Source organism: Hyperolius riggenbachi, chromosome 2 (assembly GCF_040937935.1).
Source record: "Hyperolius riggenbachi isolate aHypRig1 chromosome 2, aHypRig1.pri, whole genome shotgun sequence".
In the NCBI taxonomy this organism is placed as follows: domain Eukaryota; kingdom Metazoa; phylum Chordata; class Amphibia; order Anura; family Hyperoliidae; genus Hyperolius; species Hyperolius riggenbachi.
In genome coordinates, this window is record NC_090647.1 from 568773927 (window position 1) to 568794969 (window position 21043).

Consider the following 21043-nt stretch of genomic DNA (forward strand, 5'->3'; position numbering starts at 1 on the left):
CAGGTAGTAGGATGCAGTGAGCTGGGTTCACTGAACAGTAAAGGTACTAGGATGCAGTGAGCTGGGTTCACTCAACACAACAGGTAGTAGGTATATGCAGTGAGCTGGGTTTACTCAACACAACAGGTAGTTATGTGCAGTGATGAGGTGGGTTAAGTAAACACAACAGGTAGTAGGTATATGCAGTGAGCTGGGTTTACTCAACACAACAGGTAGTTATGTGCAGGGATGAGGTGGGTTAAGTAAACACAACAGGTAGTAGGTATATGCAGTGAGCTGGGTTCACTCAACACAACAGGTAGTAGGTATATGCAGTGAGCTGGGTTCACTTAACACAACAGGTAGTAGGTATATGCAGTGAGCTGGGTTCACTCAACACTACAGGTAGTTATGTGCAGTGATGAGGTGGGTTAAGTAAACACAACAGGTAGTAGGTATATGCAGTGAGCTGGGTTCACTCAACACTACAGGTAGTTATGTGCAGTGATGAGGTGGGTTAAGTAAACACAACAGGTAGTAGTAGGATGCAGTGAGCTGGGTTCACTCAACACAAAGCTAGGTATATGCAGTGATGATAAGGTGGGTTAAGTATACACAACAGGTACTGGGGTATATGCAGTACTGGGTAGTACAATGTGCAGCTCCCTGTCACACACACAGGCAGTCACTGAATGTGCTGGGCTGCTGGCAGTGGCACACACACTATCAATTAGCAAGGCTGTGCATGCAACAAAAGTGTCAGTTTGACACACAGTAAAAAAAATAAAGTACAGGATGAGCTCTGACAAAAGCTAGGGTGCTATAAAAGCAATAACAATCAGCCAAGGAGCAAACTAAGCAGCCAAGAACCTAACTAATCTGTCCCTAGAAGAACAAGTCTGCAGCAGCTGTCCCTTTCCTCTCACTAGCAGGCACACGAGTGAGTGTAATGGCCGCCGGACCCTGCCTTATATAAGGGGGGGTGGGGCTCCAGGGCTTACTGTAGCCTGAATGGCTACAATGTGCCTGCTGACTGTGATGCAGAGGGTCAAAGTTGACCCTCATAGTGCATTATGGGGCGAATCGAACTTCCGCAAAGGTTCGCCCGACGCAGGCGAACGCGAACCCCCAATGTTCGCCTAGAACCGTTCGCCGGCGAACCGTTCGCTACATCTCTATTCCTCAACCTCCCATTCAGGTTCACCATCAACCATGATAGGGTGAGGAGGAGAGTCGGCTTCGAAAGCGACACATGAAAGGCTTTTCCCACCTTTAGGGAATGGGGTAAATTAACCTTGTAAGTGACACGATTAACCCTTTCGGAAATTGGATATGGTCCAATATACCTAGGCCCTGGGTTTTGCTGACGGCTGTCTCAGAGCTATATGTCGAGTAGACACCCAAACCTTGTCTCCTGGTTTGAACTCCCACTCCGCAGATCGTCTCTTATCTGCCTGCCTCTTCTGTATGCCAAAAGCTTTCTTCAAATTTGCACTGACATTAGCCCAAATCCTTCTAAAAGATTTCTGCCACTCCTCCAGAACAGGGAACGGAGAGGCCCTCACGGGTAAGGGGGAAAATTTGGGAAACTTCCCATTGACCACCTGACAAGGCGCATACCCCGAAGACTCATTCTGTGATTATTATGTGCAAACTCTGCAAATGGTAGAAACTCTACCCACTGGTGTTGGGCGTCCGCCACATAACATCTCAGGAACTGTTCCAAGGACTGATTGATCCTTTCCGTCTGAGCGTCGGTCTGCGCTTGGTAACCTGATGAAAAGGATAATGACATACCCATCCTTTTACAGAAGGCCCGCCAGAATTTTGAGACAAACTGGACCCCTCTGTCTGAGACGATATTCTACGGAATACCGTGCAATTTAAAAATGTTTTACACGAAAAGATCGGCCAATTCTTGGGCAGTAGGCAGACCCTTCAAAGGCACAAAATGGGCCATCTTACTGAATCTATCTGTGACCACCCATATGACAGTCTTTCCACTGGAAACCGGAAGTTCTCCCACAAAGTCCATGGAGATATGCGTCCATGGTTCCTGAGGGGAGGGCAGAGACTGTAAGGTTCCGGCTGGAGCCTGTCGGGAGGGTTTGCTCCTAGCACAGACAGAACAAGCTTTAACAAATTCCCTGCAATCAGGTTGTAAAGATGGCCACCAGACAGATCTACATAACAATTCTTGGGTTCTGGAAATACCAGGATGTCCAGCATTCTTATGTCCATGAAACAATTGCAGAACATTGGTACGCAACTGACAGGGAACATACAGAACGCCTTCCGGTTTCCCCTTTGGGACCTCTACTTGAAAAGGGTTAAGAAGGTTAGCGAGATCTTCCACTATTTCGGTGGCTGCCAAAATGATCTCCTTGGACAGAATACTTTCTGGAGAAGGAGGTGGCGCTGTTTCAGGTTCGAAACAACGTGATAGAGCGTCTGCTTTGATGTTCTTACTCCCTGGTGTAAATGTAATTATAAGATTAAAACGGGAGAAAAAGAGAGCCCATCTGGCCTGTCTGGGGGTGAGTCTTTTAGCTTTTTCAATATACTGTAAATTTTTATGATCCGTGTATACAGTTATTACATGCTCCGCCCCCTCCAACCAGTGGCGCCACTCCTCAAAAGCAAGTTTGATGGCCAACAATTCCCTGTTTCCCACATCATAATTCCTCTGAGCTGGAGAGAATTTTCTAGAGAAAAAAGCACAGGGATGAAGTTTATCTTGAGGACCTGAGCGCTGGGACAACACTGCTCCAACTCCAACCTCCGAGGCATCCACCTCTACTATGAATGGGTAAGTCACATCTACATGACGTAGTATAGGGGCAGAACAGAATGCTTTTTTCAAAAAAGAAAAAGCCGCACATGCTTTCTCTGACCAATGAGTTGCATCGGCCCCTTTTTTCGTCAAATTGGTAAGTGGAGTCACCACAGAAGAGAAACCCTTGATGAATTTACTATAATAGTTCTTGAATCCCAGGAATCGCTGCAGTGCTTTAAGCCCAGATGGTTGTGGCCAATCCCTCACAGCAGAGACCTTCCTGGGATACATGGATAACCCTGTCATGGAGATAATATATCCCAGAAAGGAGATCTCTTTAGTCTCAAAAACACATTTTTCCAGTTTTGCAAATAATTGATTCTGCCTGAGTTTTTGTAACACATACTTGACATGTTGGCGATGATCAGTGAGATTTTTAGAAAATATCAGAATATCATCTAAATACACAATCATGAAATGACCCAGTACCTCCCTAAAGATCTCGTTCACAAACTCCTGAAAAACCGCAGGAGCGTTACACAACCCAAAGGGCGTTACACAACCCAAGTATTCGTAATGCCCCTTGGGCGTGTTGAACGCCGTCTTCCATTCGTCTTCTTCCCTGATACGAATTAAATTATAGGCCCCTCTCAGATCTAGTTTAGTAAATACGGAAGCCTCAGACACTTGTGTAAACAAATCGTCAATGAGTGGAAGTGGATAACGATTTTTAATCGTGATCTTATTTAAACCCTTGTAGTCAATACAGGGACGCAAACCTCCGTCTTTTTTTTGAACAAAAAAGAATCCCGCTCCCGCAGGGGATCTTGAAGGGCAGATGAAACCCTTCTGTAAGCTCTCCTGAATATAATCATCCATGGCCAGTTTTTCTGGATGAGAGAGGTTATATAAGTGACCCCTAGGAGGCATGGTTCCTGGTTTCAAATCAATTGGGCAGTCGAAAGGTCTATGAGGGGGTAATCGATATGCTGCTCGAGGACAAAACACATCAGAGTAATCCTGATATTGTGGAGGCACTCCTTCCACATGAACCTTAGCAGAACACAAGGCTATACTTTGTAGACAATGCTGAGAGCAATAAGGAGACCATGTAGTCAACTGGCCATCCCTCCAATTAAACTGAGGAGAATGTAAACGTAACCAGGGTAATTCTAATATCACTGTAGAAGTAGACATTTTTAAAACAAAGAACTGTATGGTCTCGTGGTGCGAAACTCCGACTTGAAATGAGAGAGGAGGAGTCTGACACAGTGGGGACTTTCCTTGTAAAGGAGAGTCGTCAATTGCCGTGACGTACAAATGTTTTTCCACAGGAAGGACAGGAATATTTAAACTTAACGCAAAATTTAAATCTATACAATTAGCAGTGGAACCAAAATCTACAAACGCTGTGGTAGGAGAATTTTGCCCCTCCCAATTTATGGAGCAGGGCAATAATATCTTCTCTTGTTTAGGAGGTAAAACTAGTCCGCCTAGGGTGGTAGCCCCAACCACACCTAAGCCGAAGAGTTTCCTGACTTCCTACCACAGTTTTGTGCAATGTGACCTTTCTTTCCGCAATACATGCAGAGACCCTCTCTGCGTCTTCTTGTCCTTTCAGCCTCTGTGAGGCACCCGTGGCCTAGTTGCATAGGCTCCTCAGGCTCAACTGTTGCCGAGCTACTAGCCCCTGAACCCCTAGGATACATAGGGTACCTGCCCTTCTTGTTATACCTGAGGCGTCTATCTATTCTAATAGATAACGTTATAGCCTCATCTAGATCTTTAGGCTCTGGATGGCTAACCATTACGTTGGTTACTGCTTCCAACAACCCATTCAGGTACCTATCAAGAAGTGCATACCGCTCCCATCTAGAGGATACAGCCCATTTCCTAAATTCTGACGCATATTCCTCTGCTGTACTGCGTCCCTGTCTGAGGTTTTTAAGTTAGTATTAGGCGGTTCTGTGTGAGAGTAGGGTTAGGTTTAGCCATAGTAAAATATTGGTATTAAATACTGATATTTTGCGGTCAGCATTACTGGACGCCCAGATGTCCGTATGGCTTTTTTGGTGTACGTCAGTGATTGGCTGATAATATTTAGCAAATTTCTCTTATTTATCTACTTTATGGACAACCAACCCCTCCACAGATATCCACCTCTTGCCTTATCTGAAGACTGTTGGACTTTAGCTCAGCCTCGCCTGTAATATGAAGGGAATGACTACTGCGTTATGAAAATCAGAGTTTCACTGTCACTCCCCTCTCCTGCTTCCAGCCATGGCCGAGAAGCTGGAGTGTCCCGTCTGTCTGGCTATTTATACAGATCCTGTAATCCTGAGCTGTGGCCACAACTTCTGCCGGGTCTGTATTGATCGTGTGCTGGACTCACAGGAGGGCTCTGCAGGTTATTCATGTCCTGAATGTAGAAAGAGGTTCAAGGAGCGGCCCGGACTGCAGACAAACATTGCTCTGAGGAACATAGCAGAGCGTTTCCTGTCTACTCAGCCAGATCAGGAGGTATCTGGAGTCCATTGTACTTACTGTGTGGACTCTCCTGTACCTGCTGTTAACCACCCTGGCGTTCTGATTAAATCGCCAGGGTGGCTGCGGGAGGGTTTTTTTTAAATAAAAAAAAAACTATTTCATGCAGCCAACTGAAAGTTGGCTGCATGAAAGCCCACTAGAGGGCGCTCCGGAGGCGATCTTCCGATCGCCTCCGGCGCCCAGAATAAACAAGGAAGGCCGCAATGAGCGGCCTTCCTTGTTTTGCTTATATCGTCGCCATAGCGACGAGCGGAGTGACGTCATCGACGTCAGCCGACGTCCTGACGTCAGCCGCCTCCGATCCAGCCCTTAGCGCTGGCCGGAACTTTTTGTTCCGGCTGCGCAGGGCTCAGGCGGCTAGGGGGGCCCTCTTTCGCCGCTGCTCGCGGCGAATCGCCGCAGAGCGGCGGCGATCAGGCAGCACACGCGGCTGGCAAAGTGCCGGCTGCGTGTGCTGCTTTTTATTTGATTAAAATCGGCCCAGCAGGGCCTGAGCGGCGACCTCCGGCGGTGTTGGACGAGCTCAGCTCGTCCAGACCGCTCAGGTGGTTAAGTCCTGTCTGCACTGTGACGCTTCTCTGTGTGATAAACACCTGAGAGCCCACAGCAAGGCACCAGAACACGTCTTATGTGCCCCCACCACCAGGAAATGCTCCGTCCATAAGGAAATACTGAAGTATTACTGCACTGAGGATGCCTCATGTGTCTGTGTGTCCTGCGCTGAGGCTGGAGAACATCAGGGACATCAGATGGAGACACTACAGGAGGCCTCTGAGAAGAAGAAGAAGAAGCTGAGAAATGATTTGCAGACACTGATGGCAGAGACTGAGGAGGCTGAGAAAAGAGTCCAGAGTCTGGAGAAACTCCGGAGAAAAGCAGCTGGTGAGACAGAGAGAGTTACTGCCCTGTTTAGAGACCTCAGGAGACGGCTGGAGGAGCTGGAGAAGAGAGTCCTGAGTGACATCACGAGGCAGGCAGAGATGATGTCACAATCCTATGATGACATTATCAGAAAACTGGAGATAAAGAAGGCGGAGCTGTCCAGGAAGATGCGTCACATTGAGGAGCTGTGTCACATGACTGATCCACTGACTGTCCTACAGGAACCAGACACAGGTGACTTGTGTGACACGGAGGACAGACATGATAAGCAGCTCCATGATGGAGGGGATCTGGATGTGGCCGGCATCTCACACACATTACACACAGGACTGGCTGATATCATGTCTGGGGTAACTGGGGGGATCTCTGTACAGCCTGCAGACTAGTGGTGCTCAAATACCCCTTTTTAAAATTCGAGTTTGGTCGAATTCGAATAGTAAATTATTCGAGGTCAGTCGAATATTCGAGTCGAATAATTTTTACTATTCGATTCGACCTCGGACTTCGAGCTCACTATTCGAGTCGGTATTCGAGCTCACTATTCGAGCTGACTATTCCAATTGGCCTTAAATAGCTTCCAACACTTGTTTTGAGGGTGAATGATGCAAGAAACATCTTTTTTTCCAAGTAACAACAGCAAGTGATTATGTGGGGATGTTCCTTTAAAAAAAAATGTGGAAAGAGAAGTTGTGTCCTTAATTTTGTTCAGTAGTGTTACTGTATATACTTGTTCTTCTTCTTCTTTATCTTTCTTCTTCTTCTTCTCGATCTTCTTCTTCTATATCTTCTTCTTCTTCTTCTATATCTTCTTCTTCTTCTTCTTCTTCTTCTTCTTCTTCTTCTTCTTCTTCTTCTTCTTCTTCTTCTTCTTCTTCTTCTTCTTCTTCTTCTTCTTCTTCTTCTTCTTCTTCTTCTTCTTCTTCTTCTTCTTCTTCTTCTTCTTCTTCTTCTTCTTCTTCTTCTTCTTCTTCTTCTTCTTCTTCATCATCATCATCATCATCTTCTTCTTCTTCTTCTTCTTCTTCTTCTTCTATATTGTCTTCTTCTTCTTCTTCTTCTTCTTCTTCTTCTTCTTCTTCTTCTTCATCATCTTCTTCTTCTTCTTCATCATCTTCTTCTTCATCATCTTCTTCTTCTTCTTCATCATCTTCTTCTTCATCTTCATCTTCTTTATCTTCTTCTTCTTCTTCATCTTCATCTTCTTCATCTTCTTCTTCTTCATCTTCTTCTTCTTCTTCATCTTCTTCTTCTTCTTCTTCATCTTCTTCTTCTTCTTCTTCTTCATCTTCTTCTTCTTCTTCTTCTTCTTCTTCATCTTCTTCATCATCTTCTTCATCTTCTTCTTCTTCTTCTTCATCTTCTTCTTCTTCATCTTCTTCTTCTTCATCTTCTTCATCTTCTTCATCTTCTTCTTCTTTTTCATCTTCTTCTTCATCATCTTCTTCATCTTCTTCTTCATCTTCTTCTTCATCTTCATCCTCTCCTTCTCCTTCTTTTTCAATATCGTCTTCTTCTTCTTCACGTATTTCTCTTTTCAATTTTTTTTAAAGAAATGCAGCTATTTTTGAGCGTAACAAATAGCTGGTGGGCGCACGCATGTTGGAAGCGCCATTGTATGTGCTCCCTGGCAGTGGAAACACAAAGACAGCAGGAGGTAAATTCAGCAGCAGGAGGAGGAGGATGAGTGTGTGGCAGCAGGCAGTCAATGAGGCAGGCAGCTCGCCGTGACATAATAGCCCTGGTACCTAGCGGTGATACCAGGGCTGTAAATAAACACAACAGGAGGTCCCAGACAGCGGTCGTGCAGCCCACATTGTGTCCAATACACAACTGGGACAACACAGTTTTCAACCCGGGCACCTCAGAAAAATTAAACCTTTTTTTTTTTTTTAATGGTTTGTTTGGTTTTGGTTTTGCAACCAATATAGCTATTGTTTGACGTAATAGCTGGTGGCAGAGTGGCAGCAGAAGGTAATTCTGTGTACCCTGGCAGTGGGAAACACAGACAGACAGCAACAGCAGCAGGAGGAATGGAGGAGTAATTTGAGCAGCTATTGTTTGACGTAATAGCTGGTGGCAGAGTGGCAGCAGAAGGTAAATCATCTGTGTAGTGTACCCTGGCAGTGGGAAACACAGACAGACAGCAGCAGCAGCAGCAGGAGGAGGTATGGAGGAGCAGTGTGAGTGTGGCAGCAGGTAGGCAGCGTGACATAATAGCCCTGGTACCTAGCGGTGATACCAGGGCTGTAAATAAACACAACAGGAGGTCCCAGACAGCGGTCGTGCAGCCCACATTGTGTCCAATACACAACTGGGACAACACAGTTTTCAACCCGGGCACCTCAGAAAAATTAAACCTTTTTTTTTTTTTAATGGTTTGTTTGGTTTTGGTTTTGCAACCAATATAGCTATTGTTTGACGTAATAGCTGGTGGCAGAGTGGCAGCAGAAGAAGGTAATTCTGTGTACCCTGGCAGTGGGAAACACAGACAGACAGCAGCAGCAGGAGGAGGAATGGAGGAGTAGGCGAGCAGCTATTGTTTGACGTAATAGCTGGTGGCAGAGTGGCAGCAGAAGGTAAATCATCTGTGTACCCTGGCAGTGGGAAACACAGACAGACAGCAGCAGCAGCAGCAGGAGGAGGTATGGAGGAGCAGTGTGAGTGTGGCAGCAGGTAGGCAGCGTGACATAATAGCCCTGGTACCTAGCGGTGATACCAGGGCTGTAAATAAACACAACAGGAGGTCCCAGACAGCGGTCGTGCAGCCCACATTGTGTCCAATACACAACTGGGACAACACAGTTTTCAACCCGGGCACCTCAGAAAAATTAAACCTTTTTTTTTTTTTTATGGTTTTTTGGTTTTTGGTTTTACAACCAATATAGCTATTGTTTGACGTAATAGCTGGTGGCAGAGTGGCAGCAGAAGAAGGTAATTCTGTGTACCCTGGCAGTGGGAAACACAGACAGACAGCAGCAGCAGGAGGAGGAATGGAGGAGTAGGCGAGCAGCTATTGTTTGACGTAATAGCTGGTGGCAGAGTGGCAGCAGAAGGTAAATCATCTGTGTACCCTGGCAGTGGGAAACACAGACAGACAGCAGCAGCAGCAGCAGGAGGAGGTATGGAGGAGCAGTGTGAGTGTGGCAGCAGGTAGGCAGCGTGACATAATAGCCCTGGTACCTAGCGGTGATACCAGGGCTGTAAATAAACACAACAGGAGGTCCCAGACAGCGGTCGTGCAGCCCACATTGTGTCCAATACACAACTGGAACAACACAGTTTTCAACCCGGGCACCTCAGAAAAATTAAACCTTTTTTTTTTTAATGGTTTGTTTGGTTTTGGTTTTGCAACCAATATAGCTATTGTTTGACGTAATAGCTGGTGGCAGAGTGGCAGCAGAAGAAGGTAATTCTGTGTACCCTGGCAGTGGGAAACACAGACAGACAGCAGAAGGGCAGTACACAGCAGCCCACTGTAGGTGTAAAATGTGTGGCTGCAGGCGACGTAATAGTCAAAGTGAACCAGGCTGGCTTAGTGAGCAGGAGCCAGGAGGTGGTAAAGGGTGGTAAGGCACATTAACGATGGTTCCGGCAGCCAGTTCATGTCCCCCTCTCGCCGACAACAGGGGCCAGGAACTCGCCTTCCACCCACGCCTGGTTCATCTTGAGAAACGTCAGTCTGTCCACAGACTTGTGAGACAGACGTGAGCGTTTCTCGGTGACCACGCCACCAGCTGCACTGAAGCAGCGCTCGGACAGCACGCTGGAAGGGGGGCAGGACAGCACTTCCAGGGCGTACTGCGCCAGCTCGCTCCAGATCTCCATGCGCTTGACCCAATACTCCATGGGATCAACAGGGGCATCGCTGTCAAGCCCGCTGTACGACCCCATGTAGTCAGCCACCATGCGGGTCAGGCGCTGGCTGTGACCGGAGGAGGATGCTGCTGCATGCATCTCCTCTCTAGTCACTGCTGCCGGAGCCTCTACAGTCCTGTAGAGCTCGTGGCTGAGAGACAGCAGGTCTGTGGGGCGCTTGCTGCTGCTGGATGCAGGCACCTGCTGCTGCCTCTGTGCTGGCTGCTGGACAGTGGGGGTGGAAGGCTGGGGGAAGGCTTCCTCCAAGTGCTCAACAAGGGCCTGCTGCAAGCTCCTTATTTGTTGCGCTGGGTCTCCTCCTGCAGGCGGCAGGAACTGGCTCAACTTCCCCTTGAGGCGTGGGTCCAACATCATGCTGATCCAGATGTCCTCCCTCTGCTTCATCTGGATCACCCTGGGGTCCCTGCGCAGGCACGTCAGCATGTGCGCTGCCATTGGGAAGAGGCGGGCCACGTCTGCTGGCACATCGACGTCAGTGCTGTCCTCATCCTCCTCCTCTGCCGCCTCATCCTCTCTCCACCCCCGCACCAACTCAGCTGCGCTGTGCTGATCCCCCTCATCAGCAGCCAGGTCAGGGACCTCCACCAAGTCCTCCTCCTCCTCCCCCTCAGAGGTGGACTGCGCAGCTGGTTGCCGCTCCTGCTGGTCCAAGGCTGCCGCTCCCTGTTCCAGCAAAGCATCGAGGGCCCTGTTCAGCAGAGAAACCAGGGGCACCCACTCGCAGACCATAGCATGGTCCCTGCTCACCATGTTTGTGGCCTGCAGGAAGGGAGCCAGCACTAAGCACACCTGCTGCATGTGCCTCCAGTCATCATCGGGGACGATGGACGGGATGTTGCTGGTCTTGTCCCTTCTCTGAGCGGCGGAAACAGTGGCCAGGGCAAGGTACTGTTTGACAGCGCGCTTCTGTTCAACCAGACGCTCCAACATCGCCAGGGTGGAGTTCCAGCGAGTCGGAACGTCAAGGATCAGCCGATGGCGTGGCAGATCCAGCTCCTTTTGCACGTCTTCCAGGCTCGCACAGGCTGCAGCCGAGCGCCGGAAGTGACGCACAACATTCCTTGCCGTTTACAGCAGTTCGCCCATCCCCTGGTAGGTGCGCAGGAACTTCTGCACCACCAGGTTCAGCACGTGGGCAAGACAGGGGATGTGGGTCAGGTTTCCCCTGTCTATTGCGGCAACCAGATTGGCCCCATTGTCGGCCACCACCTCTCCGACTCTGAGGCCTCTGGGGGTCAGCCAAATCCTCTCCTGCTCCTGGAGTTTGGCCAACACATGGGTTGCCGTCAGCTTGGTCTTCCCAAGGCTGACCAAGTGCAGCAGCGCTTGGCAGTGGCGGGCCTTCACGCTGCTGCTGAGGCGGGGGGTTTGGCCAGGTGTGCTGGAGGATGGCAGAGGATCGGAGGAACCTGCTGCAGTTCCCCTGAGCCTGCGGGGTGGCACCACCCACTGTGTTGCTGCTGCTGCTGTGCCCGCTGCTGCTCTCCCATCCTCACCCCCTTCCACCAAGCTGACCCAGTGGACAGTGAAGGACAGGTAGCGGCCTGTCCCGAAGCGGCTGCTCCAGGAGTCCATGGTGACGTGGACCCTTTCACCAACCGCGTGCTCCAGCCCTCGCTCCACATTGGCCATCACAAAGCGGTGCAGTGCAGGAATGGCCTTGCGGGCAAAGAAGTGTCTGCTGGGGAGCTGCCAGTCTGGGGCTGCGCAAGCAAGCAGCGCACGAATGTCGCTCCCCTCCTGCACGAGCGTGTACGGCAGGAGTTGGGAGCACATGGCCCGTGCCAGCAAGCCGTTCAGCTGCCGCACGCGACGGCTGCTGGGAGGCAGAGCCCTAACCACCCCCTGGAAGGACTCGCTCAAAAGGCTCTGGCGTGGCCTTTTGCTGACACGGGAATCAGCAGACACAGCAGAGGAGGCCACTGAGGACTGGCTGCCAGAACAGGCCTCAGTGTCGGCGGCAGGAGTTGCAGAGGGGGGAGGAGCAGTGCGTTTCCGCACTCCTGCTGGTGCTGCTGGAGGAGCAGGAGGGCGGGTGGCTGCTGTTGCTGCTGCTGCTGCTGAAGGCTGTGCAGTGATGGGTGTGGTGCCACTGCCAGCACCAGATGCCTTCAGCCTCTGGAACTCCTCATGCTGGTGGAAATGTTTAGCCGCAAGGTGGTTGATGAGCGAGCTGGTGCTGAACTTTAAGGGGTCTGCACCTCTGCTCAACTTCCGCTGACAGTGGTTGCAAGTGGCGTACTTGCTGTACACAGTGGGCATGGTGAAAAACCGCCAGATTGGTGACAGAAACATCCCCCTACGGCATGGAAGCGCTGCTGCCTGTCTCCCTGTGGTGGTTGGGGGGGGGGGCTTGGGTGCGGCTGGTGGTGGTACTGGCTGATGCTGCTGCTGCTGCTGCTGAGCCTGAGACACCAGCAGGCTGTGGGACGCTGCCAATGCTTGCAATGATACGCCTCCTTGCAAGGCCCACAAGCGCATCCTCCTCCTCCTCCTCAGAGCTGCTGAGGACGACATCCCCTGGAGGTGGTGGCACCCAGTCTCTGTCTGTCACCGGGTCATCATCATCATGCCCCTCCTGAAACATGTCCTGCTGGGATGATGACCCCCCAAACTCCTCTCCTGATGCATGGATGGGACGCTTGACTGTCGCCACAGTCTTGCTGTCCAATCCCTCCTCCCCCAAAGTGCCCATCAGCATCTCCTCCTCAAAATCGCCAACAACAGCAGACAATACCCTGATGGTGCCTGGGGTAAAAAGACTGCTGAGTGACAGGTCGGCGACTGATGGTGAACTGGCCTCCTCCCCAGGCCCTGCTGGGCGGCTGCTGCGAACAGGGGTGGTGGTGGTGGTGGTGGTGGTGGTGAGGGTGGAGGCCTCGGATGCAGAGCTGATGGCGGGCTGCTCATCCTCCGTCATGAGTTGCACCACAGTGTCTGCATCCTTTTCCTCAATGGGACGTTTCCGACCCGGCTGGAGGAAAATGGGAGCAGGTGCTACACGCTGCTGCTGCTGTGTCTCTGCAGCGTGAGTTGCAGATGCTCCTGCTGGGCGGCGCCCAAGGCGTCCACGGCCAGTGGCTATGGGAGGAATGTTAGCCACTGACGCTGCTGCTGCTGCTGCGGAACTGTGCATGGTGGCGCGCCCGCGGCCGCGGCTTGCCACAATGCTGCTCCCTCTCCTCCTGATTCCCTTGCTGCCCTTCCCCTTGCCCAAACCGTGCTGGCTGCCACTTCCAGACATCTTCAATGTTTTGGGCGTATAGACAAAAGTTTTTTAAAAGGGCGGGTGAAAAGTGGGGTACTTTAATGGAGTGGGTTGGTTGGTGAGGTGACTGAGTGAGTGTCCCCTAGTACAGTAAGTAAGTAGTAACAGTCAGGAAGTACAACTAGCAGTTACAATAATCAGTAGTAATCACAAGTAAATTTAGTGTGTGTACACTCAGACAGTGAGTGCACGCACGCAGGAGCTAGTAGCCTATGAACACAGTGACTGAGTGTCCTAGACTCCTAGTACAGTAAGAGTAAGTAGTAACAGTAAGTAGAACTAACTAATTACAATAATCAATCAGCGATCAGAAGGAAATAGAGTGTGGGTGGTGTGTGTACACTCAGACAGTGAGTGCACGCACGCAGGAGCTAGTAGCCTATGAACAGTGACTGAGTGTCCTAGACTCCTAGTACAGCAAGAGTAAGTAGTAACAGTAAGTAGAACTAACTAATTACAATAATCAATCAGCGATCAGAAGGAAATAGAGTGTGTGTTGTGTGTGTACACTCAGACAGTGAGTGCACGCACGCAGGAGCTAGTAGCCTATGAACACAGTGACTGAGTGTCCTAGACTCCTAGTACAGTAAGAGTAAGTAGTAACAGTAAGTAGAACTAACTAATTACAATAATCAATCAGCGATCAGAAGGAAATGGAGTGTGGGTGTGTGTACACTCAGACAGTGAGTGCACGCACGCAGGAGCTAGTAGCCTATGAACACAGTGACTGAGTGTCCTAGACTCCTAGTACAGTAAGAGTAAGTAGTAACAGTAAGTAGAACTAACTAATTACAATAATCAATCAGCGATCAGAAGGAAATAGAGTGTGGGTGGTGTGTGTACACTCAGACAGTGAGTGCACGCACGCAGGAGCTAGTAGCCTATGAACAGTGACTGAGTGTCCTAGACTCCTAGTACAGCAAGAGTAAGTAGTAACAGTAAGTAGAACTAACTAATTACAATAATCAATCAGCGATCAGAAGGAAATAGAGTGTGTGTTGTGTGTGTACACTCAGACAGTGAGTGCACGCACGCAGGAGCTAGTAGCCTATGAACACAGTGACTGAGTGTCCTAGACTCCTAGTACAGTAAGAGTAAGTAGTAACAGTAAGTAGAACTAACTAATTACAATAATCAATCAGCGATCAGAAGGAAATGGAGTGTGGGTGTGTGTACACTCAGACAGTGAGTGCACGCACGCAGGAGCTAGTAGCCTATGAACACAGTGACTGAGTGTCCTAGACTCCTAGTACAGTAAGAGTAAGTAGTAACAGTAAGTAGAACTAACTAATTACAATAATCAATCAGCGATCAGAAGGAAATAGAGTGTGGGTGGTGTGTGTACACTCAGACAGTGAGTGCACGCACGCAGGAGCTAGTAGCCTATGGACAGTGACTGAGTGTCCTAGACTCCTAGTACAGTAAGAGTAAGTAGTAACAGTAAGTACAACTAACTAATTACGATAATCAATCAGCGATCAGAAGGAAATGGAGTGTGGGTATGTGTACACTCAGACAGTGAGTGCACGCACGCAGGAGCTAGTAGCCTATGAACACAGTGACTGAGTGTCCTGGACTCCTAGTACAGTAAGAGTAAGTAGTAACAGTAAGTAGAACTAACTAATTACAATAATCAATCAGCGATCAGAAGGAAATGGAGTGTGGGTGTGTGTACACTCAGACAGTGAGTGCACGCACGCAGGAGCTAGTAGCCTATGAACACAGTGACTGAGTGTCCTAGACTCCTAGTACAGTAAGAGTAAGTAGTAACAGTAAGTAGAACTAACTAATTACAATAATCAATCAGCGATCAGAAGGAAATAGAGTGTGGGTGGTGTGTGTACACTCAGACAGTGAGTGCACGCACGCAGGAGCTAGTAGCCTATGAACAGTGACTGAGTGTCCTAGACTCCTAGTACAGCAAGAGTAAGTAGTAACAGTAAGTAGAACTAACTAATTACAATAATCAATCAGCGATCAGAAGGAAATAGAGTGTGTGTTGTGTGTGTACACTCAGACAGTGAGTGCACGCACGCAGGAGCTAGTAGCCTATGAACACAGTGACTGAGTGTCCTAGACTCCTAGTACAGTAAGAGTAAGTAGTAACAGTAAGTAGAACTAACTAATTACAATAATCAATCAGCGATCAGAAGGAAATGGAGTGTGGGTGTGTGTACACTCAGACAGTGAGTGCACGCACGCAGGAGCTAGTAGCCTATGAACACAGTGACTGAGTGTCCTAGACTCCTAGTACAGTAAGAGTAAGTAGTAACAGTAAGTAGAACTAACTAATTACAATAATCAATCAGCGATCAGAAGGAAATAGAGTGTGGGTGGTGTGTGTACACTCAGACAGTGAGTGCACGCACGCAGGAGCTAGTAGCCTATGGACAGTGACTGAGTGTCCTAGACTCCTAGTACAGTAAGAGTAAGTAGTAACAGTAAGTACAACTAACTAATTACGATAATCAATCAGCGATCAGAAGGAAATGGAGTGTGGGTATGTGTACACTCAGACAGTGAGTGCACGCACGCAGGAGCTAGTAGCCTATGAACACAGTGACTGAGTGTCCTAGACTCCTAGTACAGTAAGAGTAAGTAGTAACAGTAAGTAGAACTAACTAATTACAATAATCAATCAGCGATCAGAAGGAAATGGAGTGTGGGTGTGTGTACACTCAGACAGTGAGTGCACGCACGCAGGAGCTAGTAGCCTATGAACACAGTGACTGAGTGTCCTAGACTCCTAGTACAGTAAGAGTAAGTAGTAACAGTAAGTAGAACTAACTAATTACAATAATCAATCAGCGATCAGAAGGAAATAGAGTGTGGGTGGTGTGTGTACACTCAGACAGTGAGTGCACGCACGCAGGAGCTAGTAGCCTATGAACAGTGACTGAGTGTCCTAGACTCCTAGTACAGCAAGAGTAAGTAGTAACAGTAAGTAGAACTAACTAATTACAATAATCAATCAGCGATCAGAAGGAAATAGAGTGTGGGTGGTGTGTGTACACTCAGACAGTGAGTGCACGCACGCAGGAGCTAGTAGCCTATGAACACAGTGACTGAGTGTCCTAGACTCCTAGTACAGTAAGAGTAAGTAGTAACAGTAAGTAGAACTAACTAATTACAATAATCAATCAGCGATCAGAAGGAAATGGAGTGTGGGTGTGTGTACACTCAGACAGTGAGTGCACGCACGCAGGAGCTAGTAGCCTATGAACACAGTGACTGAGTGTCCTAGACTCCTAGTACAGTAAGAGTAAGTAGTAACAGTAAGTAGAACTAACTAATTACAATAATCAATCAGCGATCAGAAGGAAATAGAGTGTGGGTGGTGTGTGTACACTCAGACAGTGAGTGCACGCACGCAGGAGCTAGTAGCCTATGGACAGTGACTGAGTGTCCTAGACTCCTAGTACAGTAAGAGTAAGTAGTAACAGTAAGTACAACTAACTAATTACGATAATCAATCAGCGATCAGAAGGAAATGGAGTGTGGGTGTGTGTACACTCAGACAGTGAGTGCACGCACGCAGGAGCTAGTAGCCTATGAACACAGTGACTGAGTGTCCTAGACTCCTAGTACAGTAAGAGTAAGTAGTAACAGTAAGTAGAACTAACTAATTACAATAATCAATCAGCGATCAGAAGGAAATGGAGTGTGGGTGTGTGTACACTCAGACAGTGAGTGCACGCACGCAGGAGCTAGTAGCCTATGAACACAGTGACTGAGTGTCCTAGACTCCTAGTACAGTAAGAGTAAGTAGTAACAGTAAGTAAGTAGAACTAACTAATTACGATAATCAATCAGCGATCAGAAGGAAATAGAGTGTGTGTTGTGTGTGTACACTCAGACAGTGAGTGCACGCACGCAGGAGCTAGTAGCCTATGGACAGTGACTGAGTGTCCTAGACTCCTAGTACAGTAAGAGTAAGTAGTAACAGTAAGTACAACTAACTAATTACGATAATCAATCAGCGATCAGAAGGAAATAGAGTGTGTGTAGTGTGTGTACACTCAGACAGTGAGTGCAGTGCGCACACGCAGGAGCTAGTAGCCTATATGAACAGTGACAGTGAGTGTCCCTACGGGTACAGTAAGAGTAAGTAGTAAGTAAGTACAACTAACTAACAATAATCTATCAGTAATCAGAAGGAAATAGAGTGTGTGTACACACAGACAGTGAGTGAGTGCACACACGCAGGAGCTAGCTAGTAGCCTATAAACAGTGACAGTCAGTGAGTGTCCTACTCCTAGTACAGTATAACTACAATACTATTAGTAAAGGACAGCAGAAATACTGGTATAGATGAGAGAAATAAACAGAGGACAGCTGCCCACAGAGGCAAGGCCCCCCTGAGGCCTAAACCTGTAAGCTTGCAGCAGCTGCCTGTCTCTAATGTAACACACAAGCTACTAACTAAAATACAATGTCTATCTAACTAACAACAATATAGGTGTGTATAGGAGGTGTATGTGAGCAAAAACGCTAGGTAAATGACCACAATAGAGCTCTTGCTAAGCCAAAGCACAAAGGAGCAACTCTCTCTCTGTACAAGTCTCAGGCAAGCATGGAGAAACGGAACATGGCGGCCGCTATTTATAGGGTAGGGGCTGGCCAGGGTCCCCCTCTGTGATTGGCTGCCGTCAGAGGGCCTGGGAGCCCTCTGATTGGCTCTAAGGACATCAATCTGGGCTATGACGCTATTCGAGCTCGGTACCGAGCTCGAATAGCGCCGTTTGCTCGAATAGCTCGAATAGTGAATGGGCTATTCGAGTGTACTCGAATAGCCCATTCGAATAGCTACAGCTATTCGGAGCTCGAATACCGAGCTCGAATAGCTGAAAAAGAGCTCGAATATTCGAGCTACTCGAATATTCGAGCTCTGCTGAGCACCACTGCTGCAGACATATTACTGGATGTAAACACAGCTAGCAATTATCTACATATATCAGATGACAGGAAAACTGTATTTTGGTCATCCTGGCTGGAACGCCCAGAAACACCAGAGAGATTTCAGTTTCCTCAGGTGTTGAGCAGCCGGAGTTTCTCCTCAGGGCGACATTACTGGGAAGTGGAAGTTGGGGGATCAGATTTATGGAAAGTCGGGCTGTGTTACCCCAGTATAGCCAGGAGAGGGTGGCAGGCAGCAATTGGACAAAATGACACGTCCTGGAGTTTGGACAGGATGGATAATAGGTTCTCAGTGAGACATGGCTGGGAAATGATCCAGTTACCTGATGGGATCCCAAGTGGTAGAGTCAGGGTATATCTGGATTATGAGGCCGGGGAGATCTCCTTTTATGCCCTGTGTGACCCCATCAGACACCTCCACACCTTCACTGCCACCTTCACTGAGCCCCTCCATGCTGGGTTATATGTACTGAGAGGTTGTATAAAGATATCTGGGGGAGTGTGAGTGATCCGCCCACTGGTTACATCACAGGGAGAGAATTGTAATTGGCTCATTCTCCTGCCAGTAATTACTATCTCTCTGTGATTTCCAGGGACCTCCCAGCATCAGCTCTGAATATTACTCTAGCTTTATACAGTTGTGTATATTAGCTTTTCATATTACACAGCACTGCAGCCTGACTCACACAGGAGGAACTGGCCTCTACCCCCCCCCCCCCCCCCTTCCCCAGCAAAATAACTAGATGGTCCTCAGAGTTACAGAGGGGCCTCCTGGAATGCAGGCAGTGTTACTGGAAAGCCCAGAGTGCTTTATAAATGGAGTGTCATGGCTTTATTGCTTATCTGTAATAATTCTTTAATTATGTACATGATGATATAAACGGCAAACTGTAAACTGAAAATAAATATATAACAGAACTGACCATAAAACATTTTCTCTTCCTTGTAAAGTAAACCTGTCATGAGAGGAAAATAGAGGCTGCCATTTCTGGCCTCCCCTGACAGTGCTGCATGCCTGGCTGTCATGCTGATCCTCTGTCTGCAATACTTTCTGACTCACCAGCCTGGAACAAGTATGCAGAGAAGGCAGAGGGAGGGTGAACACCTGATCTGCATACTTGTTCCAGATATGTCTCTACAGGATGCCAATGCTAGTATCTCCCCAGCTGTAATCCTCATCCACTGGCCTCAATACTCAGTGCCCCGGAACAAGCATGCAGCCTGGTAACCCCCAACCACTATTTACTGCAAGACCCCCATTATAGGGAACCTGTCATGTTGTTGAAATATGGAGGCTGCCATTGCTGTTATCTCCAGGCTGTCATACTCATCCTCTGGCCTCACTACTCACTGCCCCGGAACAAACATGCAACAAAGTAACTCCCTGTGACATCACCCTCCAATTCCTGTTCCCATTGTCGCAGTTTACCATTCAGCCCTCAGATCCTGAGAGAATTCTGAAGGCATTCAGCACTGCAGGCAAAGTAACCTTCTGGATTGGTTGGTAAGTCCACACAGTACAATTTTGATTGTATGTACAATCAATACAATCTGCAATCGCATATAGTGATCAGGCAGCTGCCACCAATTTGCATTTAGCGTGCAAAAACATAAATCAAAATTGAGCTAATCCTGCAGGAAAAAGGGTTAATTCAATAACCTTTCTATAGATAGTAAAATAACAATATCAATAAAAACGGTGATGGTAACATTCTCTTAGGAAACGCCGGACTCTTTGCAGAGATTTCCGAATACGCACTTAGACAAACGATTTTTAATTGCTTATTTTATAGGAAAATAATGCTTAATAGGAATGCAGAAAATAAACAGATTGATATTATATATAAAATAATGGGAGTAAAAGTGGAAAATAATAGGATACTGTCTGAGGCAGTCTGTAGACTCTCTATGACCTTGTCCTGTCCTGGGGAAGAAGATGTCAATCCAAACAGAAGTTAGAAAGTCCTGTGGGTAACAGTCCAACAGTAAATACACAAATACGTGGATTGGCAAAGGAAGGACACTCTGCGGGATTCTTCACAACTACGGCGTTTTGACCTTTTTTTTAAAGAGAATCTGAAGCGAGTATAAAACTCGCTTCTTCTCTTATATTCAGCAGGGGCATGTGTGCCCCTGCTAAACCGCAGCTATCGCGCCGCACAACGGGGGTCCCTTACCCCCCAAATCCCCTCCGTCCTCGCCGGGGATCTCTTCCGCATTGAGGCAGGGCTAACCGCTGCAGCCCTGCCTCCCGCGCGTCTGTCAGCGCGTATCTCCGCCTCTCCCCCGCCCCTCTCAGTCTTCCTTCACTAAGAGAGGTGGGGGAGAGGCGGCCGCTGATAGACGCGCTGTGAGGCAGGGCTGCAGCCGTTAGCTCTGCCTCTCGGAGCAGCAAAATCTACGACCAAGTTGGTCGTAGATTTTGCAGAGGGGGAATTGGGGGGGTAAGGGACCCCCGTTGTGCGGCGGGAGAGCGGGGGTTTAGCAGGGGCACACATGCCCCTGCTGAATATAAGAGAAGAAGCGAGTTTTTTACTCGCTTCAGTGTCTCTTTAAGCGCCATCGATTTGCAAAACCGCCCTAAAAGCGCTTGCGCAATGATTCCCTATAAGAGTATTCATATTTGAGCGGTTTGATTCCGATCCGCTCAGCAAAGCGCTGCCTGTACCATTTGTGGGTGATTTGCCTCTATGGAAGGTTTAGGGAGATCGCAAAGCACTTTATACAGCGATTTCCCCAGCGCTTTCATGAATTAATACATTGCATTTATTCCGGGTGAAAGAGTTCCCTCCCTGACT

General features: G+C 48.3%; 1 protein-coding gene across 1 annotated transcript; it reads left to right on the forward strand.

Annotated features, from left to right (window-relative positions):
• The first annotated feature begins 5035 nt into the window (after nucleotides 1-5035).
• On the forward strand, nucleotides 5036-18750 carry LOC137545312 (E3 ubiquitin-protein ligase TRIM39-like). The gene is made up of 3 exons (XM_068266425.1): nucleotides 5036-5320; nucleotides 5848-6418; nucleotides 18239-18750. Exons 1-3 carry the CDS (start codon nucleotides 5036-5038, stop codon nucleotides 18748-18750), a joined length of 1368 nt encoding a protein of 455 aa, XP_068122526.1.
• The last annotated feature ends 2293 nt before the right edge of the window (nucleotides 18751-21043 follow it).